General features: G+C 33.6%; 1 protein-coding gene across 1 annotated transcript in view; it reads left to right on the top strand.

Annotated features, from left to right (window-relative positions):
* sei (potassium voltage-gated channel seizure) overlaps window positions 1–25,336 on the top strand; it is a 30,535-nt gene extending 5,199 nt beyond the window's left edge. The window contains exons 4-12 of the mRNA XM_017616337.1: window positions 800–981; window positions 8,677–8,831; window positions 8,917–9,037; window positions 9,137–9,257; window positions 13,944–14,062; window positions 14,129–14,319; window positions 22,333–22,475; window positions 24,940–25,133; window positions 25,201–25,336. Of these exons, the coding sequence (XP_017471826.1) occupies window positions 800–981; window positions 8,677–8,831; window positions 8,917–9,037; window positions 9,137–9,257; window positions 13,944–14,062; window positions 14,129–14,319; window positions 22,333–22,475; window positions 24,940–25,133; window positions 25,201–25,299 (1,325 nt within the window). The 3' untranslated portion in view covers window positions 25,300–25,336. The remainder of the gene's footprint in view (window positions 1–799; window positions 982–8,676; window positions 8,832–8,916; window positions 9,038–9,136; window positions 9,258–13,943; window positions 14,063–14,128; window positions 14,320–22,332; window positions 22,476–24,939; window positions 25,134–25,200) is intronic.
* The last annotated feature ends 159 nt before the right edge of the window (window positions 25,337–25,495 follow it).

The following is a 25,495-nucleotide window of genomic DNA, read 5'->3' as shown; positions in this document are numbered from 1 at the left end:
AAAAAGTAAACGAACAGGACATTAGCCATCACTTGCAAAAACCGGAAGAAGAAGACACACCAACTGACTTTGTTTATGTTTTATTTGTAAACAAACTGAAATTCATGTTGCCTCCATGGAAGAAAAAAGAAAAGTGAACGTTCAATGTTCGCCAGGAACATTTCTAGAAGTAAAAACTAGTTGGCACTATCATAAAGTCACATAGCAGGCAGCCAAAAAGCATATAAATATCAAAGCCCGAAAAATGCAATTTTGTTTGTTTACAAAAATTGCAACCATATGTTTTGTGATCATATGTGTTCGTGTTGGATAATTTTTGCTGACTAAAATTTCGCCAGTACAAAATGAACGCTTCTCTTGCATCAAAATGAACGCTTGCTCTCTCAATTTTTGTGTGTTGGATATTTTTATGTCGTTATCGAACGCCATCCAGTAAAAATTTGGAAAAACTATTACAAATTTTTGACTTGTCGAACGCAACTAATTTGTCACTTTTTCAATGGAATTTCTCATGAATTTGAAGCGGTGGTGACAATTTTTTTTATGAAACAAAACAACCACAAATCTGTCGAATTTTCACTGACATTACGAAAAATGCCTGTTGTTACAAAACTATCACTGTCACTTTATGAATTAAGCCCCTTATTAAGTATGCAAAGGGACTTTGATATTATGTTCATACACACGTATGTATGTAAGATAAACTCTTCTTTAAAACCTATGCTCATACACGCATTCATATGTATACATATGTACCTACATCTGAATTCCTACATAACGCCGTTTCTTGAAATTTCAGTCGACGTTACTTTTGTTATTGACATACTTATTAATTTTCGAACCACATTTATCGATGGCCAGGATGAAGTCGTCTCTCATCCCGGACGAATTGCGGTTCATTATTTGAGTGGATGGTTCCTGATTGATCTAGTGGCCGCAATACCATTCGATTTATTGTTGGTTGGAAGTGACACCGACGAGGTAATGTCAAAAAATAAGATCTATGTATATTTTTCATTTTACGATTAAATCCGTATATGTAATATGTAATGTAAGTATTATTCACTAACATTAACATTAAAGTTTAACTGTTGCCAGTCAGATGTACACAGTTGCCGTTATACAAGAAATAGTGACATCTTATTTTTTTAATTTTTCGCGTTTTTCGTTTTGCTTGATAATACATTCTCCCTGGTAGAGTATGTTTTTCCCAGCATTGACGTCTCGATTCCAGCAGGTACCACATTTTGGGTAAAATTGGTACCTCTTCGGCGATTTGGCCGTCAGGTTGACGCTTAAACATTTTGCGCAAAGTTTGGTTGTTCTGAATTCATTAACCATCAGAATATCTGCATGCCGTTGTTTTAAAGCTGTTAGAAGTAGACGGTTAGGTGTGCGCCGATATCCGCGTATAGGTGAGTTTGAAGCAATTTCGGTGGAACCTATACATATCAATGTATTCTCTTTTGTGTTTGGTACCAATTGCTTCGCAATGTGGTTGCAGGCTTTTTGTCGGCAAATGTACTTCTTCAACTTCAGCTGAGCCGTCTTTCTTTTCGAGAAAATTTGTAGCTTTTGTTCTAGTATCTCAAGTTGAAATTTACAGTATTCTTTAAATTTTGACGAATTCGCCGATAATTCTGTTTTTGATCTTTCGTGTATTTCTGTAGTTTATTTTTTCGAGAAAAAAAAACCAGAAAGATTTTGGTAGTATGAATTTTTAATTTTGACAGAAACATTGTTCCGGACGCCAGCCAAAATGAGCAGACAGCCAGGATCTAGCCCAATTTTGTTCCACGTATTTTTATTAGATCACCTTCACAATCGGTCTCTTTTGCTTTTCTCTTTTTCGCTTTAGTTTCATTTTGTATTTTTTCTTTTCCATACAAAATGATACGGACACTTCATCAGTTTGTAGGGACGAAAACGTTTTAGTACACGTTGAAGGAATTTTGAAATATTTCACTTTAAATTAACTTTTATCGAAGGAAGAAAATGGTCCTTTGAATAATTGTAATCGACACAATAGTTGATGGAACGCAAATCGATCGTATCTCACGTGATGTAAACCGTGTTTAAGTTGTGGAATTAGTACCAAATTTTTTATTTTTTTGATTTCATTATACCGTTGCAGGTTGACAAATAATTCGATTGAAGACCGAAATAGTTTCACATTTCAAGTAACGCTTCATCTGGGATATTTTTGGAATTTTTATCGAATAGGTAGCTCAGTGTATTATATACCTTTTTTTGTCTTCTTCAAATTTGAAATATTTTCTGAGCCGAGTATAACCGTGCATCCAAATATTGTTATAGAACAGAGTCATAAATTTATTCGCGTTTTCCACAAATAAATTCGACCGATACGAACTATCGTACAACTTGAGTTTTTTTCGCAGCATATTATACTGCTGGTCTACTGTATATTTTGGTTTTTTCTTTATCATCAACTGGTATTAACAGTCAAGAAAATTCATTGCGTCAAAGTTTCCTTGTACCCAACGTTTCATCAGTGTAAAGTGAATGTATCTTGATACCTCGACGAATAGAAACGACATCTCCTCAACATCCTTTTGTATTTGATCATATACGGCGTCATTTTTGCACGACGATCGTAAAGCTTTTTTCACCACGGAAACGGTTGTATCATTACTTTCTTTGTAGCCAAGTTGCAAATTTGTAATGTCTAAATTTTTGTTGGTGCATACTTGTCCAATTTACTGTCTTGAAAATAATTGAGACTCTGATTGAGAAAATTGGAAAAGTATGCATGTATTGCTATTGTTGAAAAATAATTTGACGTACATAAGCAGACAATAATTCCGAGATATTGAGTAAAATTTTGTCGTATTTGCAAGTTCGCAAACAACTTGGTCAACATTTTGTTGTATGTGACTGAAAATTTCAGAAAATGTGGTTTTATACTTCAGTATTATTCACTAAAGAATTTTTGAAACGCATTTATGTCTTGAACCGGAGCAGATAGAATATTAGCATTTTTGGCTTTTTGGGTGTATGTTAATATATACCCTGCAAGCAGGCGCACTTGCAGAAAATGCATAAATTGTGTAGCGCATTTATAAAGGAGCGCATTTGACTAACGTTGGAAATTCGTTTAAATATAAAAAAAAAATTAGGTTAGTGGGAAGCCCGGCCCATATTTAGTACCGGCACCGGACGAAAATACAAGTTTATATTATTAAAAGAAAAAAACTAGCTAATAAAAAAATGCCTATAAAGTACTAAGTGTTTATAGTTAATTTTTTTTTAAACCAGATAAAAGTTGACCGTTTTAAGTGGACCAAAATTTGGCTATTGTAGTAGACGACTACGAAATTCCCCACAAGCTATACATGTATATACATACATATCAAGCCCTGCCCGCCAAAATAACGTAAGCGACATTTTTTTTTCCAAAATTTTCTTCTAGATGCAGAAATGCATCTAGATGCTCTAGGAATATTTCAGCATAAAAAAAATTGAAAAAACAACTTTCGCTTACCTTAGTTTGGCCGATAGGGCTCGATATTTAAAAAAATACTCATATACAGTCTTATTTATACTACACTTAAACGCGAAAATGTCGGCTGAAAATCGAAAAGGTTACAGTTTTTGAAATCGGCACTTACTACGATTTCAAACTTCGCATATTCTGACCTGGTAACGGCCCTCTAAATTAGTCTAATTGGAAATTCGATCGTTCCAGACCGACTCAGTTGAATTTGGTTCAAGAACACCGTGGGCATGGCATTACTTCCTATAAAGGACTGTTACTACGTTTATACGCACGTCTTATTTGCAAACATATATGTAATACTTCTATATTGCTAGTACATTCAAAGTACATTCCCCAACATCAGAGTGCCGAAATATTGAAAAAAGAAAGAGAGATCCGATAAGCGAATGTACTCAAAATGACAATTTTACTTTTCAAAATTCAGGAGCGGGTTCACAAATTTTTATTTAAAAACAACTCTTATGAAAAATTAACAAAAAATAAAATTTGTGTAAATCTATGAGAAGCGCTGCGGCCGTTGGTGGCGGCAGAGGATAAAAATACCAGTTAGAGAAGGACTTGGCATCAGTTGGCATTTCCAATTGGCGTCAATCAGCATAGAAGGGAATCGAATAACGTGCTTTATTGGATTCGGCCAACGTATAAAATACCACACCGCTTTATGTGTAAATAAGTTTTGTCTTTGTTAGGAAAAAATTTTCTATCTTCCAATTCTTCAGATTTCCAAATAACGAGGAGCATCGGAGAAATTCGTCATACCGAGCCCTAACCGCTAAAATAATGTATATCTATATTTTTTTTTTAATTTACTTTTTGTTGCAGGTGCTCTAAGAGGCAAATTAAAATTTGAAAAAAGTAGTCTTACTTCATTTTCGCGGCTAGGGCTCGATATACATTTCAGCGTGAAGGGAACACTACCGCCAAATTTGTGTTTGTTTGTTGAATTCCCTGAACCGGCCCTGTTATGATATGGCACTTCATTCTATGTAGTAGTTTACAAACATTTTCATAGGCTGTCTTTCTTTGATTTCGAATGGAAAACTCATTGCGATCATATTGTACTAGCAATATAGAAGTATTACATATATGTTTGCAAATAAAAATTTGCAAAATGGTAAACTTTGCCGTATAAACGCTGAGTTAATTTGTTATTTGCAAATAACTAAATCACGCAAATAAGTATTGATTAGTGATACTATTTGCAAATAAGCGCAAGACGCCGCCATTCTTAGGTTTATATTCTTTTTCGATGTTCATCTTATTGCTTTTTTATAATCAAGACGTTGCCATTTTTAATTTTATTTTCTTTTTCGATGGTCATATTAGGTGCGTTCGTTTAAAATCTCCAGCAGAAACCAACCAACTGCCAAATTCCGGCGAAATGTCATCTGTTCGTCTCACAAGAGAGAAATATCCAAAATAGTACGCGAACAGAAAATTTGCAGAAACTTGCAAGTTAGACGAACAGCTGATATAATTTTTGTTTACATACAAAAGTGTAAAATTTAAAACGTACGAAAAGTCGTCGCAAAGTGTTATACTGACACAGTTTATTGATTAAACAAATAACTACTTATTTCTTACAAGTTTAATTAGTCGCATTTTGTAATTTTTATCTTCCAAACCATCAAATTCAATTTTGTGATTTGCGTAAATGCCAACCAGCTGTTTTTGATCAGCTGTTTCCCTGTTGGCAAATTGCTGTTGGCAAAAATTTAGCCAACAGAAACTAACAGCTTCCCCTCAAAATGAAATGTCACTTTGCTCTCTCAATTTCCCCTACTTTACAAGTTTTTTGCGTACGCGAACGCAAAAACCTGCAAGTTTTGGTTAAACTTGAACAATTAACAGCTACGCGAACGCGCCTATTATTGCCTTTTTATAATCAGGCAATATTAAATAAAAATTTTTCACCGTCGAATAAACAGTGAGTTAGGTATTTGCAAATAGCTTACGTATAAACGTGGTATTTGTTGACATAGAGCTAGAATACTGTCAGTCAGGGATCGAATGCAGCGTAACTCTTGCCCGCAAGTGCTTTTTTAGTTTTAGGTGTAGCTGCAAGGCGGAAATAATTCCAGGAGAATTCATTTGGCTACGTTTGAAAATGTACCGAAATTTATGCATACAGGGTGTCCCAAAAGTAACGTACCAAACTTTAGGGGAAAGTAGAGGAAAGGGGGTGGGGGGTGAGCTCTCTGATAAACAAAACATTTTCAGGCAAAGGTGTCACCGTTTTTGAAATATTTACATTTTTTAGCTAAAAAAAAATTGTGCCTTTTCATGTATTTTCTTTAACTGCATCTACAAACCAGGCTATACTTAGTAAATTTTTTATGTAAAATACTTCCAGATAGTTGCTTCTCCCTACTCAAATGCAATGTAGTTAAAATATATTAAGGAACCATCATAAAATTAGGACTATTTCGGGATTTTTAACTTTTTGATATTTTCTTCCCCAACTTTGACTATCTCTGGTGAAAAAAAATGTACTGAGCTATAACTTTAGGTTTAGCCGCTTTTGTGGGCAAAGGACTGAGACACGCTAGAATGTATTTAATAGATTTAAATTTGAGTTGCTCTTGTTACCGACCAATGACATGCTAAATAGTACTTACCGGAATTAGTGAAAGTGGATTTTGTGAAATTGGACGCTTCGAACATTGTGTTATTACTACTATGACTTCTGGGACACCTTGTATGTACCGAATGTACTTTCAAATTATAAAAGCGCTGAAAAAAGTACAATTGTACCCACTCTTCCTTCACTGGTCGCTGCTCAACTAATGGGTTGCATACTTCAAGCACTTTAAATCTAAGTTAAAAAATTTTTTTTTTTGGAGAGTTGCATATCGCGCGTTTAATAATATACAGAAGTAATTCAAAAATTCAATTTTGTGGGAAAACGCAATCAATGTGTGCAGTTGGTATAAAAAAAGACGGATGGAAAGACTCATATATATCACCGCCATATTTGGGAAATTTTTTTTATCTTTTGAACTCAACATATTCTTCTTATAAAGCTTATTAATTGGATAATGAAATCTCCAAAAAAGTAAATTTTGAGTTATATCTCTATATTATTAAACGTGCGACATGTGTATTAAGGTGACGGTATGTATATACTTACATACATACAATAATACAAATGTACATAAATAGTGAGTTTCGTAGATAGGAATTTTTACTTCGGGAATAATTGAGGGCAAAATTGCAGTTAAAGCAATAAACAACATACATATGTATTGTATGTGAATAATTGCACAATCTTGGTATTTTCATATACCATTCAATTGAAATTTTGTGGAAATACCCGAATAAGGCATATTACCGTAACTGATTTATTTGCCGACAATCGATACCAAATATAGTTATTATCTACTCTAGCAAATATTTTCAAATTTTTGTATGTTTAATTTAATTTCTTTATGTGTCCAATGTTTTACAGCTCGGCTTGGATAATGAAGAGGTATTATAAGACAATATTTTTTCCTTAAATGAGCTTTTGAGCGCAATTACTTATGTTATGTTTAAGCAAATTAAAAACGCAGTAATTCTTTCCCGTAGCTTCAATTCCACAATTATACACTTCTATGTAATCTTTCACATTGTGCGTGCCATTTTAATTGCAAAACGGTTTTTATACTTGTCGCAATTTTCTTTATAATAATTTGCCGAAAACATTCATTGGAGCATAATCATAGCCGAAAATACTCCACAACCTACAAAAATACTTATTTTATTGTAGGTAACCGAGTCGTCAGGAATATCACACTGAGACATCCACAAATCGAAACAAGAACAAGAACACAAGACCACATTAGGACTACTAAAGGAGTCTCAGTTTGGGTTAACCCGAATTTACTGCAACCAAATATTCGAATTTTATTTCTCATTTCGTTGTAAATACATTTCAGCCCATTTTTACTTGAGAAACTGGGGGATCTGTATGTGAATTATTTCATATACCCTTGTTCAGAAAGGCATCAATGCAAAACATCACCATCGATGTATTTCTCAACAAAGGTACCCCTCACAAACTAAAAACACAGGGATTATCTACATTTGTAGGGGTTGGTTGATTCCTCCGACAGGCGTTTATTGTAAAAATTGGTTTGGGGAGGATGAATCGAATTCGACAAGGGATGGCGGAAATTTCATTTCAAATTACATCAATTATATATCATATCGCAATTGTGTATATAGATTAATTACCTTTAATATACATACAATATGTACATAAACTTAAATACAAACAGAAAATAAAGTGCCAAAATGAAATTGACAAAAATGGTACATAAATATTTCCTAAATTAGTAATGCCAAGGTGAAATCGAATTTTATAATCACAGAAAACCATTCGAATATGTACATATCCTTGGGGCCAATTCCTTGTTCTGTGAAAACGTGAAGTGAAAACATTTTTCGTCACTTCACATAAAATTACGATTCTGTTTTCAAATGTACATTAATTAATTTGTCAAACATTTTTCACTGTGAAAACTTTTTTTCGCAAAGTTTTGTGGCTGTGAAAAAGAAAATTTGTGCATTTATAAGGAATATCATTGTCTTAAAATCACAACAAATTATTAAATAATTACTTGCTAGATGTTAATGGAATAGCCTTTAATGACCGAGGATCGCTTAAAATTATATAACGAAACGATAAAGTGAAAAAATTAAATTTTCACTGACATTGAATTTTTGATTTTCACTTCACAGCTTCATAGAGCCGGAATTGCCCCCTGCTTCAAGTAACCGACATGTTTATATCGACTCATCCGGACTGAAGAGGACACTTTAGAAAGTAAAAAAAAAAAATCGGTTCATTTTTTTATTTTAAAGCTTCTTATTCTTGCACATGCAGACTACTAAAATAACAACGATCTCAGTTTACAATTCTGACGCGTATAAAAGTTTAAATAAGGATTTTTTATAACTTATTTTGCGAAATAAATTGCTGCTATTTATACAAAGAATAGGAAAGCAATAGGTGCACTAAATCACATTTAAGGATTTTTTATTTGATTATATGTATGTATATGTACATTTCTTAATATTTTTCCTTGGTTACCCAAATACCCGATTCGCACAAAATGCTTTTGATCATTTTTTCACTTTTATTCGATATTGGCTAAATAACGTTTAATTTATTGCAGACAACAACTCTGATAGGATTGCTCAAGACTGCCCGATTGCTAAGGTTGGTGAGAGTAGCCAGAAAAATAGATAGATACTCAGAATATGGTGCTGCTGTGTTGGTTCTTCTTATGGCCACATTTGTGCTCATCGCCCATTGGTTGGCTTGCATTTGGTAAATACGTTCAATATTAAAACCGCAATATTAAAACCGTTCAATATTAAAATCGAACAACGGGACTTTATTTATACATATTTAGGTATGCTATAGGAAACGCCGAAAGAACGCTTCTAACAAAGAACATTGGCTGGCTGCATTCGCTGGGAAATGATATTCAGGAGCCTTATTTTGACAATAATACTGGTGGGCCCACAATTAAGGTATTCTAATTTGTCATACATACATATACAGATATAAATAGTACTTGTTGCGGTTGACATTCATACATATGTGCGTGTGTAAATAATCTTTATTTTTAGTCTAGATATATAACTGCACTCTACTTTACATTTACTTCGTTAACTTCGGTTGGATTTGGAAATGTCGCTCCAAATACCGACGCCGAAAAGGTGTTCACGATATGTGTTATGCTTGTGGGCTGTAAGTAGTTTCATGCTATCAATATAGTACCTAAGGGGCTTGTGAATTACGGCGTGCAGCGTGCTAAAATGAAGTATGTATGTATGTACACACATATGTATGTACGCACATATTTTTATATTGTGTTAAGAAGGCGAGAGCCGCCGCACACCACAAACCCTTTAGGTGCTTATATGTGTTTTTAGCAACAATTGTGATATGTACTTTATGAAGCATGTTATTCAATGATTTGTTAATAAATTCATGATAGGTTAATTGTTTCAAAATAACGAAAATCGTTATGATCGCTAAATGTGAAATATTTAGTCTTCACCAGAATTGATTCCTTACTTGCCCGGGTATGTTATTTGTATTTTGTTAAAAATGTATGAAAAACGAAACAAATTTCCTCAAAGGTCTGTGAAGACCAGTACGCCTATGGCTAGGCTTGCTCGCTGTTTTAGTAACAATTTTTCAACATATTTATTACGAATTTATTATATAATTAAAAATATTTTGTTGCAAAATTATTATTATTATTTTTTTTTTTGTATTGTACAAATAGCTATGTTCAGAAAATTCCCTGTTCTCTTTTTTGTCATAGCTTTCCAAGAATATCTAGTCTTGAGATTATGATTCGCATACACTTAGAACTGTAAAAAATAAACATGAGAAAATACTAAATAAGAAAAGGAAGGCATATGTATTTTGGGCATGAGCCTATATAACTACATATGTTTGTAGTGGTGTGTTGTCCAAAAAAGTGAAAACCTAAAATTTAACTTGAAGCATTATTTAAAAAATTCAATATTCATTAAAATATTAAATACGACAAATAGCACTGCATACTCTGCAATTACTGTAAAACTAAAGTTATACATTTTTTTTATAGAAATTTAAAGTCGACATTGAAAGAAATACATAAGTACATACATTATTTATTCCCTTTGTATGCACTTTTGTTTTATCGCTCATTGCCAGGACGTCTTTACACTGAGAAAAGAGTCAGATAAATACATTTCTAAATTTGGTACACTTGTAGGCTAGTCTGATCTATTATTTGATGGTGTAAATAAAAGATGGTTGCCCAACGTTTCGCTGAAATTTTCGGCATCATCGGGGGCAGACAATTATCCTACTTCTGTATACGCCATATCAGGACCGTTGAGAGAAAACTCGGGGCTGGGACTAAAAAACTCTCGGGCCCCTGTATATAAAGTGTATAAAATTAAAAGCATATGGCCCAACTCGCCGAAAACGAAACCGAGGGGCAACATTTTTTTCTCAGGTTTCGCAGATTTTTGATTATATCTGGGCCATACATATTCTGAGGTATCAACAATATAAATATTAACACGAGTCTGCTTCTCTCAAACATGGAAATTTACTTAATCCTGATACACCTTAAAATTAATGAAAATTAAAAAAGCACAACATGAAATTAAGGGTTGTTTATATTTAAAAGCCACCATTTTTTGCATATACATACTTGATTCTCCTCGATTGCCTTATATTAATTTGAATTTAATAAAAAAGTATTCGAAATAATCAGTGATTAAGTTTCTTAACGAAAATAAAATCTGCATAATTTTTTAAGGTAATGTCTAAATTATCAAAAAGTTTTTTGGGGCGGAATCCACCAGGCTAAAAATAGAAAAATGGTTTTGTTCGAGCATTTGCGGCCTTCTCCACGATAAAACAGTTTCATATACTCTTCAGTATCCATGTGTTTCGGTGCAAAACTTTTTGTAACGTAAGTCTTTTTGCTAATTGAATTATCAGGTAAAATTATTATTTTTTTAGTTAGATATAGGGCTAATTTTAAAGCAGCAATGTAAGCTATTCAACGTGCTATTGACCCATAGTTAAAATTTATATTCTTTCTAACTCAAATAGGCACAGAAAATAAAAAAAACTTAGAAAAATAAAAAAAAAACGCGAGAATTATATTATTTCAAAAAGGAACGAGGCTAAAAGAAGCAAAAAAAAGAAGAAGATTTTCTGATTGAATAGTAAAAACCTATCAGAATTATTACCAGTAGTTTTCTAGTACTATTATTATCCTTCAAAATGCACTCTCGAATGGTGCTATACGATTTTTCCCTCAAGAGTTACGGCCACTGAAACTGCCGTGTCCTCGAATATAACATCGAAAACTAAGCATATGCTTTTTAACTCATTACGCCATCTTCAAATGAACATAATTTCTGATGGAAAAATCGTAAAGCACCACTCGAAGGCGAATGGCATAGAGCAAGCAAAATTGGCCATTAAGGCCGTTTTTCGTGCGTTGCCGTTTTGCTTAAATTTAAGCAAAATTTACTAAGTTTTTCCTGCCAGTTAAAATGTTAAACTTTTCTTCGTTTTGCTAAATTTGTTTATTAAAATAGTCAAAAAGGATAATTTCCCTCAAAAATTCATTGTCAGAAGACTTACTGGGCCGTATGAATAAAAATAAGGAATTGCTTTTTCTTAAAATTTTATACCTTTTACGATTTATTCAAACAAAATTGAAGTTAAAGGTATGAAATTTCAAGAAAAAGCAATTGCTTAGTTTTTACTCATACGGCCCACTATTTCAATAAATTTTGAAAATTTATTTTAGGAAGACTGTCATCCAGATCAAGGTTCCATAGGCCGGATTTCAGATGGCCTACTTAAGTAGAGATTATTGATTAACTTCCACTATTAATGTGCACCCAACGAAAACCCAACTTAAGTGCCGTTTAAATATTCATTTGAAATTGGCCCTTAGACTATAATAAAATCCTTACATTTGACGACAAAACTCAGCCTTAGAGGGACTTTACTTGCTTACTTTTTATTTCTATAACCAATTTACCAAGATCAGGAAAAAAAAAAAGTAACTCCAAGCATGTTCGTTTAATTAAGTAACGGGTCTTACTTACTTAAGTTACTTATTTTAAAGGGATTTGTAAAACTTTTTTAACGGTTTTGTTAAACTTTATTTTTCGGGCGCGGCAACACTGTTCTTAACCCCGAAAAACCTCAATATCTTGCAGCAGTTATAAGCTCGAGCTCGAGTTCTAAGCAGAAAATTACTTCTGAAACGACCTACAGCTGCACAACAACAGAAACTTTCAAATCTGTATTCATAATTATTATGTTCTTAATTTCTTTGGATTACATGTCAAATCGCAAGTCTACTGAATTCATGCTACCTTTTACATAAAACAGACTACAAGCCGTTTAAAAACCTAACGTACAAGTAACGTAACAGTCTTTTTCTGTAACGTAGCAGTTCGACTATTTTTTGCAAATATTGACCTCAAAATTAATTTTATCAGTTCAATAAATACGTAGTTATTGAGTTATATAAAAAGAGCAGACTTTTTCGATAATATAAAGTAGCTTTAAAAAGTACTTCCAAAAATTGTAATTTAACAGTCCGCTGTTGAAACAAAATGCACTGTGAGCCAAAACGTATTGTAACAGTGCGCGTTTTGGGCCATGTGATCATTTTCTTTAATTTATAGTCAGAAGGAATCAGCACGAATCGGCATATATTTATAAAAAAAAACCTATCAAGAAAGGAGCAATTATATGGTAAAAAAAAGTTGTGGTTCTGATATTTCGGACCCCAAGAAGCCCGGGCGCGGGTGGATTACCCCCTTACCCCCTCCCTTTCGACGGGCCTGCGCCATATCGTACATGGCCGTAGCCGTACATATTCGTCCAGGGCGTATGAGTAACATTTTCCATGTTGAAGTTTGAATTCTTTTCATCGCAATGCAACCGTAAAATAAAAATATTTTAGGGAAATGACCAGATCTAGAAAAAGGGTATACAGATTTTAATTTTCACAAATGAGTTGGTAATAATAACCAAATAATTTAACTTTGAGAGACCTACTATGTAGTTGACCTAACTAAACTCTTTTCTCAGTGTACATCAAAAGCATATTTGAATAAAAAAATGTAAATTTGTGACTGAGTTCCAAGTTTGTGTATTGCAAAGCATCAACCTCTTTTATTTCTAAACTATAACTGATGGATATGTCCAATATGCGCAGCCATGTTCAAAATCCGAATTGAAACTTAGTTGCGCGAATTGGTCATTTCCATCAGTTATATGTAGTTTAGAAATAAAAGAGGCTGATGCTTTGCAGTATACCATCTTGGAACTCAGCCTTTGTTTAATGCTTTTTAGTAACGCTTTTCAAAATTTTAAATAATTTAAATTTCGAATAACATTTAGAAGAGTGATGAAAATGGAGCCAAGTTACTTTTTATCAGATACTTAAGGTTATTCGACACCTTTGAGTTTGCCATTTAGTTTAATTTTTGTCGAAATAGTTCCTAACTGCAGTATTGCTTTTGCATCACTTCCGGACCGCGTATACGAAGTCGAAAAAGCTATCATCTTCTGAGATAAAAAAAATGCTGGCAGGGGATTTAGGTACATTTAAATATATGTATGTAAGGACATATATACATATGTATGTATATCAAAAACTGAACATGTAACATTTAATCCTAATGCAAATTAAAATGTATGTGAAAAAGATGACTTTTGGCTTATCGACAGACTTTCGATCAGAATTTTTTGCGTTCTTTCTGGAATCTCTTTCCAATGTTTTAAGCACCGTTCTTTGTGTACGTGGAATTATAATGAGTCTAGCTGTTTATGAGAGTGTTTGTGTTTTTCCTTTAGTGCTCTAGTATAAAAACCAATTTAAATTTCTAGCTCTTATGTATGCGAGTATATTTGGAAATGTTTCTGCAATAATACAAAGACTTTACTCGGGTACTGCCAGGTATCATACACAAATGTTGAGGGTGCGTGAATTTATTAGATTTCATCAGGTAATGCGATATTCTACCAAAAGGGAAAATTATTTCCATGATACAAGATCGAATGCTTCATTTTAGATTCCAAATCCACTTAGGCAACGATTAGAGGAGTATTTTCAGCACGCGTGGTCCTATACGAATGGAATTGACATGAACTCGGTGTTGAAAGGATTTCCAGAATGCCTTCAAGCCGATATTTGTCTACACTTAAATAGGAAGCTGCTGACAACTTGCTCAGCTTTTTCAGGAGCTAGTCCGGGTTGCTTAAGGTATGTTTATATTTGACAGTGTTCACAAGTGATACCAGCCTTATGTCTATATCTATATCTAAATATAAATATCTATATATATATATCTATATATTTGTTTGCACTTAACATTAAAACTAAACTGTTGCCAGTCAGATGTACACAGTTGCCGTTATACAAGAAATAGTGACATCTTATTTTTTTAAATTTTCGTGTTGATCGAAGATACATTCTCCCAGGTAAAGAATGTTTTTCCCAGCATTGACGTCTCGATTCCAGCAGCTACCACATTTTGGGCAAAATTGGTACCTGTGGGGCGATTTGGCAGTCAGGTTGACGCTAAAACATGTTGCGCAAAGTTTGGTTGTTCTGAATTCATTAACCATCAGAATATCTGCATGCCGTTGTTTTAAAGCTGTTAGAAGTAGACGGTTAGGTGTACGCCGATATCTGCGTACAGGTGAGTTTGAAGCAATTTCGGTGGAACCTATACATATCAACGTACTCTCTTTTGTGTTTGGTACCAGTTGTTGCGCAATTTGGTTGCAGGCTTTTTGTCGGCAAATGTACTTCTTCAACTTCAGACGAGCCTCCTTTCTTTGCGAGAAAATTGGTTGCTTTTGTTGTAGTATCTCAAGTTCAAATTTACAGTATTCTTTAAATTTTGACGAATTCGCCGATAATTCTGTTTTTGTCGTGAAATCTTTCGTGTATTTCTGTAGTTTATTTTTTCGATAAAAAAAAACCAGAAAGATTTTGGTAGTATGAACTTTTAATTTTGACAGGAACATTGTTCCGGACACCAGCCAAAATGAGCCGACACCCAGGTTCTAGCCCAATCTTGTTGTCGTATTTTGTTCCGCGTTTTTATTAGATCACCTTCACAATCGGTTTCATTTGGTTTCAGTTTTCTTTTTTTGCCTTTGGTTTCATTTTGTATTTTCTTTTCCATACAAAATGATACCGACACTCCATCGGTTACAAGTGAAGAAAACATTTTAGTGCACGTTGAAGGAATGGTCCTTTAAATAATTTTAATCGACACAATAGTTGATGGAACGCAAATCTATCGTATCTGACGTGATGTAAACCGTGTTTTAGTTGTGGTATTAGTACAAAATTTTTTATTTCCTCGATTTCATTATACCGTTGCAGGTTATAAAATAATTCGATGGAAGGCCAAAATAGTTTGACATTTTCTATTTCGTGTAGTTTATTTCCGTTCCATTTTAAATCGGTACGCATATGTTCTAGTAACGCTACATCTGCGATATTTGTAGATTTTTTTATCGAAAAGGTAGCTCAAAGTACTATAAACTTTTTTTTGCCGCCCTCAAATTTAATCATACTCGTAGAGATTTGTGATAGCACGGCATTTTGGGTGCTACTCAATCGATATAATGCCGCGTGCCAATTACGAAGTTGCGGAGATGGCTAATACGGGCCTACACTCAGTTAATCCTACCCATGATGCAGGCGCCGCACGGGCTTCTTGTAAACACCGACAATTCACAATGGAATTTCACTTAGTATATTTAACATTTACTTACGTTTTTTACACTCGCTCCATTTTTGCTACTTTTGCAATTTTTTTTGTTAGTTTTCTATATTTTTTCGGTTTTTTATATGATTTTTTGTCACAAAACCAAGTGATAGTAACGAGCTCGAAAAACCATAGAACCGCTCACCACGCTGGACTCTAGTAATAATAATGGCTGACGATGGCCGCATCGTCATTTTTACCGCCGATTTACATATGTACATAAAGGCGAACTCTGGAAGTGGTATTCTGCAACAAAATAGCGTACTAACGCTAGGCAATGGGCCCTGTTACACGTTCAGTAATTATCCCGATATCTGGATCGCGATCCATATTGTTGGATTAATGAATTGATCGTGCACGATGCATGTATTCTCGTAACATCTTTTGCTATTCAATGGGCCGTATGTATAAAACCTAAGCAAATGCTTTTACTTGAAATTCCAGACCTTCTGCTAGATTTGTTCAAATAAATTTAAGTGAAATCTTTAAAATTTTAAGAAAAAGCAATTAGTTTCATACGGTCAATATTACCTTTATAATTCACTACACACACAATTCCAGTTTTTATGTAAACATTTTAGAAATGGCAGCGATTAATCGATTATTTTTGCCCTAAATTGAAAAGCGAGTTGACCAACTTGAAGGTCCGATGCATGCATTGATTTATCGGCGAACCAGTTGGTCATTTGCTAGAAGTTGGTTGTAAATAAGTCTTATGAGATAAAAAATGCTTTTTAAAATTTTAAATAATTGAAATTTCGAATAACATTTAGAATAATGATGAAAATGGAGCCAAGTTACTTTTTATCAGATACTTAAGGTTCTTAGACACTTTTGACTTTTGGCTTGAACCGCTTGTAATAAAACATATTTCTTCTTGAAATTTCCAAAGGAACTGCAAGTTCGTAATGTAAATTCCAAGGAGAATCGGCCAGAATTCCAACCGTCGCTGATGGTGTAGTATTTTTAGGGCGACTGCGTTGTTTTTATCTTGAGTTCTGAACACATTGAAAACGACGAGCTACGGGCTACAGCTTTCAATTTGTTATCTTTATTATCTAAACGCTTTGTCGATGGCTACATGAATTTTATGAACGCGCCAGCGACATCATGAATTTGTATGAGTTTGACATAAAAGAAGAGGAAGAACCTTATCTGTCGCTGGAAAAATAGAAATAGATCTAAGCTGGCCACAACCACAGTCGTCGCGTAGCTCGGTCGTCGCCAAAATAATTATCTACATAAGAATACGTGTTAAAATAATTTGACAGCTGTGGTCCGTAGCTCGTCGTTTTCATTGTGTTCGGGCTATCCTGCTCTACTTTTTGATCTTTTTCTGGATCTTTATAATGTAGAGATGCAGCGATGCGTATGCCCGTGGTATTGATGACATCAGTTGAACTCGATTACTCGTGTCACGATATTCCCCACTTTTAAAACTAAACTAAGCAAATTACTTCGGAAAAATAGCATCTTCACTGTTTTCTTTTACATTCCCCTAGTTTTTGCATACAGGGAATAGCTATACTAAATTCTACTGTGATTAAGCAAAATTTTCTCCCTTTCGTAACTTTTAAAGTGAAACTGTTTCCATTTATATGTACATACATAATTATTAATTATATTAAAGATAATATCATCATATTTGCAAAAATTTTGGTGTTTTTCGTGATGATTGATTATACATTTTCCAAGGTACAATATTAGGGATGTTATTTTTTCAGCTTTTTCCGATCCCGGGATTTTCGTTACGTCGTTATCACAATCCCGCGATGCTCCGATTAGTCCCCGATTAGTCCCCGATTAGTTAGATATTCATTTCTTTTCACCAACTTAAATCGAAAAAATTGCTTCTATATTGTTTGAGAAGCTCTCCTACCATAAAATAAATAAAAAATAAATGGATTTGAAATCTACTTTTTATTTTTTCTTTTTGGTTGATTGTGTTTCCGACAGGGTAGGAGTATGATGTATTGTGGAACGATTTTCCGTCATCCCTTGTCAAATTTGGTTTGGAGACAAACCGGTTTCGGCGTTGTGCCATCTTCAGTGTCATTTTTCGTTCTTCGTCGCACTTAGAAGGGTATGCATGACCTAATGACAGTTAAACAGATAGTAACACGAATACATAAAAAGCGGAAGGAAACACGAACTATTCAGAACGAAAAATGACACTGAAGATGGCACAACGCCGAAACCGGTTTGTCTCCAAACCAAATTTGACAAGGGATGACGGAAAATCGTTCCATAATACATCAACTATTCTACCATATTATGCTATCACGGCTATATTAAAATTAGAGAAGAAATGAAATATAACATCGTTACATAAAGTATTTTTCATAATTGCATAAAGACGCGGGAAAAAGCTAGTATATATATATAATTCAAATATGTATAACAGTATAGATAAGAAAATGTAATAAAACTACATTTTTGTAATAATAAGAGTAATATAACAGTCTTATTTATTATTAAGAGAATGTTTTAAGTATTAACTTGGAGTAAATTAGCGTCCTCAATTACTGAAATATCGGAGTTTTCGTATTTTCAACGTATTGCTTTTCCATAGTAGCAACGCGGTGGCCTTGCACAGCGTTCCAATAAAAAATGAAACCACACTCGCGCTTTAAATCAAAACGTTATAAATGTTTTATTTTTATTATTTTTATTTTTTCTTTCTGACGTCAAGATTTATTTTAAAGGACTCTGTAATTTCAAATATATGATTAATTCCAAAAATTATTTAGAAAATTCAATGGAATGTAGAATAAAAATATGGGTACCAAATGCAAGAGGAAATTTCTTTTGAATTTAAAAAAATAAAATTTTTTGGATTCACAAGGACGAATATGTAATTAAGCTCATAAAGTTAGAAGGACGAAATACGAGGATTTTATCGAGTTTATATAAGTCCTTAACATATAATTTTTTCAAAAACAAATATTGCGAAATTTTAACTATACAATTTTAAAAGGACATTTTAGTTACTATCCGGCCCTTCTGAACCAAAAACTTGAATCTGTTTAAATTCTAAAGGATTTCCTCTTTAATTTGATACCCATATGTCTTCTCTAAGCACATTTCCCCGAATTTTTTAAATCATTTTTGAATTACTGACGTCACAGTGAAAAACCAAAAACGCAATTTTACTATATTTGGACCATGGTTTCGCGAATATATTGATATTTGTGATTAAAATTTACTATCGCGCGGTGTTATATGTATCATGATTAAATATTAAATAAAAAAAGAAATATAGCCAATACTGGTCAAGAAAAGATTATCCCGAGACTTTTGGAACCTTAAAAAGGCCAGGATCCCGGGATTAACATTCCTATATTCCAACAAGTACGGCAATTTTGGCAAAATTGGTATCTGTGTAGCGATTCGTATGTCAGGTTTATGCTAAAACACTTGGCGCAAAGTTTATAGTCCTAAACTCGTTAACCATTAGAATATCTGCTTTTCGTTGTCTTAAAGCTGCAATTGGTAGACGATTAGGTACACGCCTATATACTCGTATTGGTGAGTTCGCATCAATCTCTGTTGATCCGATGCATATTAACGTATTCTCTTTTCTGTTTGGTACCAGTTTTTTTAGCAATTTTGTTACATAACCTTTGATGACAAATGTATTTCTTCAATTTTAGCAGAGCCACCTTTCTTTGAGATACAATTTTTTGTTTTTCTTCAAGCTGAAGCTGACAATATTCTCGAAAATTTGAGGAATTTGCAGACAATTCTGATTTTATGGTGAAATCTTTCGTTTATTTATCTAGTTTTATAAATAGAATGGAAACCAGAGAGGTGTTGATAATGTTAATTTTTATTTTAATCGGAACATTGTTCCGGACACCAGCTAAAATGAGCCGACATCCAGGATCTATTTTGTATATCGTTGAGCGTATTTGTATTAGATCACCCGTACAATCGGTTTCTTTTGCTTTCAGTCTTCTCTTCTTCACTTGTTTAGTTTCATTTTGTATTTTTCAAAATGAAATGGAGACGCCATCGGCTTGAAGGGAAGAAACCGTAAAATTTGTTATATCCTTGATTTCTTTTTAGGCCGAAAAAACTTGAAAATTATCGAAAAAATGTATACATATAATAATACGGTGGCGAGAATGTAAATAGGGAATACACATTTTGGCAAGTTTTGGCTACTTGAGAATGCTAAAATGTCTCTTCCCTATTTATATTTTTGCCACTGTATCTCCAGCTTATATTTTACATATCCATGAATTTTTTGAGGGAAGTAGCTTTATACATCCTTTTTTAAACTTAAACCTGCTCAAAAAAAAACTATAACAAAAATGGCGATGTTTTCATAGTCATGGGAAACTGATTTTTATAAATGAGTTGTGAATTTCAGGGTGCTGGAAAAATTGTAAACGCAGTTTTCTAATTACTTGACTTAGGGCCGTTTTCTCAAGTAGGTTTTACATCTGCCCTTCAAACACAAATTTTGTTCTGAGGAAATGCGTTTTTTATACATAATTCTTTGATTTGATGGCAGATGCACAGTCATACAAGAATTCAAAGCCGAATCTTAAAAGATGCGAAATTTATTGACATCTTTAGAACAGCTTCTTTGAAAGCATTTTATTTGAAAATTTTAAAGGGCTTTTTCCATCTCCTGAAATATTTTAAAATTATCAAATAGGGCCCTTTGCATTGATGGTGCCTGGCTATATATATTAATAATGTTGAACTTACTTGAACTTGCCACTTTTCTGTTTGCGTTGTGTTTCGTATTATGTTGGTATTAGGAATGTTAATCACGGGATCCCGGGATCGCGGCCTTTTTAAGGTCCCAAAACTGCCGGGATTCTTGGCTAATAATCCCGGGATTTTCGGGATTTGTAATTTGCACTGATGGTAATAACAGAAACCCCTTTTCTTGGCCAGTATTGTCTACATTTGTTTTTTATTTAATAATTAATATTTTTTTAAGTACATATAACATATAACAACGCGCGATAGCAAATTTTAAACACAAATATCAACGTATTCGAGGAACCATGGGCCAAATATAGTAAAATTGCGGTTTTAGATTTTCACTCTGACGCCAGTAATTCAAAAATGATCTAAAAAATTCAGAGAAATGTGCTTAGAGAAGAAGTATGGGTATCAAAATAAATCCTGTAAGAATTTAAACAGATTCAAGTTTTTGGTGCAGGACTGGTAAATATTGAAAATGTCCTTTTAAAATTTGACGCTTGAAATTTCGCAATATTTGTTTTTGTAAAAATTATATGTTAAGGACTTACATAAACTCGATAACAACCTCGAATTTCGTCGTTCTAACTTTATCAGCTTAAAAAATTACCTAATCGTCCTTGTGAATCCAAACAATTTTAATTTTTTTTTAATTCTAAAGAAATTTCCTCTCGCATTTAGTGCCCATATTTTTATTCTACATTCTTTGAATTTTTTAAATAGTTTTTGGAATTTATCATATCTTTGAAATTACAAAGTCCTTTAAAATAAATCCTGACGTCAGAGAGAAGAAATAAAAACCCCACTTAAAATAAAAAAGTAGGTTTCAAACCCATTTATTCATTATTTATTTTATGGTAAGAGAGCTTCTCAAACAATATAGAAGCAATTTTTTAGATCCCGGGATCCCGGCTTTGTCATAACGACATTCCAAAAAACCCGGGATCGAAAAATGCTGAAAAATTAACATCCCTAGTTGGTATTGATGTTGCTTGTGAGAAGTGGTATTCAGTTTCTTGTTTAAGTTCGAAGCAGCTGAAAGCGGCGTACTATTACTGCCTCCTACCAACTTGTTGTGCTTAGTGCTTTCCGTAACTACGACTAATAGTCCTTATGAAAAGGAAATATAAACATCTATGTTTGCATATAGTTGTGTATAAAAATGGCTAAATGGCAAATTGTAAATAATAATAAAATACACGATGCTTAAGGTTATATTTCCATGATCCATGATGAGTTTGGTATCGGGCGACCCAGATAATCGACATTCAACTGTAACATTAATGGAACTACATAGGTACATATTTTTGTGTTGTTACTCCCTCCCAAAACTCGTATGGCCTCATTAATAAAAAAAATTAAATATATTTGAAGAGCTCTGTGAAGGGAGACTTCTAAACAAACTTCCGGTTTATGAAGAATTCTATATTTTTCATAAATGTGGATGCAAGGCTAGTTATTATACATATTTTCGAAGGTATAAAGCTGCGTCGGGAATTGATCTGTAATAAGATCGTCTTCGTTTCGTAGAAGTCCAGCAAAACTTAGCGAAAATACAGCGTGGTGGAAAAAGTTCAAACACAAAATTGAAGTCGCAATCTGAAGCCAGCGACTGGTAGATGTCGCTTTTTACATTTCTTGAAATATTAGTCTTACAACCCATTGATCTACCTTACACATACAGTGGACAACTTATTACTTAAAAGCATACGCAATCGAAGAAATAATTTATGATTATTGAAATTTTGTTATTTTCTTCCTTTTTTCAGAGCACTGTCGCTAAAATTTAAAACTACGCATGCTCCCCCTGGGGATGTTTTGGTGCATAAAGGCGATGTTTTGACGTCACTTTTTTTCATCGCAAGAGGATCGATAGAAATCCAGAGAGATAATAATGCAGTGGTTATTCTAGGTACGACATCGTTTTGCAGTTCAAACATTTTACCGGACTTCCCATAGTATCTATTTATTATGCACAATTTTGAGAACAAAAGGCATGTATGTATGTAGATCTATTAGAAAGACGGAAAATTTTTTTTCTTATGTTGACGTTGGGCGTAGAAATATTTCCTTAGCTCTAAACCGTTTTTAATGTGGCCCCAAACAGATGCGATACTACCGGTGCGATACGATATCGTATTTCATGCGATAACTCTTATGGCAATCTTTATATTCCGAATACTTGAAATCGTTGTCGAAAAAACATCGATGCATCGAAAATATCGATGTGTTGCTTCGATGCATCGAAATTTTCCCACTCGATGTATCGATTTTTTTAAAAATTGACATCAGTAGTACATTGAACGTCATTCCAGTTTTTTAATTGTACAAAAAAGAGAAGTGACTTTGACCAAAAAATTGAAGTGGCTCCAAAAAGTACCGTTAGCTCAGTTGCAGTAATTTATTTCTACCTTTGTACAATTTTCTGAAAAATCCTATGCAAATCGATGCATTGATGTATGCCCTTCGATGCATCGAAAAATATCGATGTACATTTCGATGCTTCGAATCAAAGAAAAACACCGATGTATTTTTGCCACTGACATCCCTAGAAATCGTATAATATGGGGTACCAATAGACTATGGGTGCATCCCAAAACGTCAAAATGCAAAGTATCTTTTTTTCCAAACCGCTCTAGAAGAAAAAGTCTAACTTGCGCGATCTAGTTTAAAACTAGCATCTAACGGTGGTGGCGCAAATTTGTCATTACAATCTACTGAGGTTAAGAGAATGATGCTTTGTATTTTGGCATTTTGGATGCACCCTTTCTTAAGAAAAAATAAATAAAAATTCGAAATCTCATTTTTGGTGTAGGCACCCTTTTCGATTTTGAGCAGCCCCAAAGCATAGTGACTTGGAGCAAAGCAGAAATTAAAAATCAATTGGCTGTGATCAAAGGAAGGGTATATTATGCGGTGACATAAAGACCCAGAACATTTTTGGTACGAATTTTGTTAGTATGAAAAAAATGTGAGCATAAATCACTTACATTTCCAAATTATACTAATAACTTAAGTATTAATTAGCAAAATATATACTTTTTCTCTATTAGCCATTTCTTAAAAGTTTAGAAATTTTTTGGTACTTTTAGAATGGCTTTGAAAGCATTTTCTATGTAAATTTCGGTTCTATAAAATTTAACGTTTTCCTATATGGTGTCTCTCGCCCGTATGTCAAAAACATGAATGTGTTAAAATTAAAATTTTGGAAGATCAAATTTGAAAGTTTTGTTTACGAGACTCAAAATTGGTAAATTTGCACATTTATGCTTCTGTCATAAAGGTGACGATATGTACACTTGTGATCAGCTAATTAAGCCAGCAACATTTTGCTCAATTTTGGCTATTTTTCTTTCGTTTATTTAATGTTTTTTATTTTTCCATAAAAGTCTAGCTCATTATATAACAAACACCACGTAAATCCAGATTTCAAACTTTGTGCAAAAATTATGAAAAATGTGCAAAGTTTCAGCTGGACTTTCAACTTTTTATTCAGATTTTTAGAATTTTCGAATTTATTTTGTATGGAAAAAAATTTGTAATGCAGTCAGAAAAAAAAATTATTAAAAATCAACGCGATTCTTTAGCAACTTAAGACTTGCACATTATTACCCTAGAATTTAATGTGTTATTAAACTGCATACTCAAAAAAAATCTGAATAAAAAGTTAAAAATTTAGCGGAAACTTTGCAGATTTTTCATAATTTTTGCACACAGTTTGAAATCTGGATTTATATGGTGTTTCTTATATAATCAGCTAGACTTTTATGGAAAAATAATAAACATTAAATAAACGAAGGCAAAATATCCAAAATTTATCAAAATGTTGCTGGCTTAATTAACTGATCACAAGTGTATATACATATTTAAGCACATGCGTCTAGAATGTCTGTGGCAGAAAGGAAGAAAGGTATACTTTAGACCAGCCGTGCGCAGCGCAGGGCACTTACCTATTGAATTCTGCCAGCGCAGGGCACTTGCTTATGGAGTTCTGCCGGCGTTGAGCATGCCTGCTTTAGACCCCAGCTGGGCAGCGTCTGCCCGGCGGGCGACTGCGCGGTGTATTCGCGTATGCAAACACGCTCTGCTTGGGAAGACAGCGAAACCTTCATTCAACCGCACGACTTGTTCGTACGCACGCAGGGACATCAATTGCACGCACACAACAAAAATGCTCTGCCGAAGCTGCCCACCTCTGCTTTAGACCAATACACAATTCTCTATATTACCCAAACTAACGAGAATTTTTTAATTAGGCTGCGAATGGCACACTAATCTAAAGTGAACCTTTCGACTTTATTCCTGACAAACAACAACAACAACCAAAAAGAATATATTAGCGCATTTACAAAATTTTTAATACAAATCTTATTTAGGAAAGGACGACATTTTTGGAGAAAATCCATGTAATTACTCAACAATTGGAAAATCTAACGGAAATGTTCGCGCCCTAACTTATTGTGATATTCACAAAATCCACAGGGACGATTTACTAGATATATTAGATTTGTATCCGGAGTTTTCTGAGAGCTTTGCTAATAACCTTACTTTGACGTATAACATGCGGGATGTTAGTAAACAATTACAAATATGAATATGTACATATATCTATATTAATTGCACTGTTTCCATTTAAGGATTTTCAAGCTGGAGTTGAAGTAAAGCATAGATACCTAAGAGCTAAATCTTTAGATAGAGAAAGAAGTACGAGCGATATAACATCCATAAGAATGTGAGTTTTAATGTACACATACATACATATATATGCATGATTTAATAATAAATGGTTTACTCAGAAAACAGTTTTCTCGCTCCCTCTTGACAAAATCGGCTCCCTTAGCAAGGCACTGTGTGTGGGTTCGTAAGGGAGTTAAGGGAGTATTAAAACTCTAATGTCACTAGTGAGCAAACCTTTAATTATTGAATCATGAT

This window comes from Rhagoletis zephyria, unplaced genomic scaffold (assembly GCF_001687245.7).
Source record: "Rhagoletis zephyria isolate East Lansing unplaced genomic scaffold, Rhagoletis_zephyria_1.1 Rzeph_scaffold_01184, whole genome shotgun sequence".
NCBI lineage: Eukaryota > Metazoa > Arthropoda > Insecta > Diptera > Tephritidae > Rhagoletis > Rhagoletis zephyria.
This window is presented reverse-complemented; position numbering and strand designations above follow the sequence as displayed.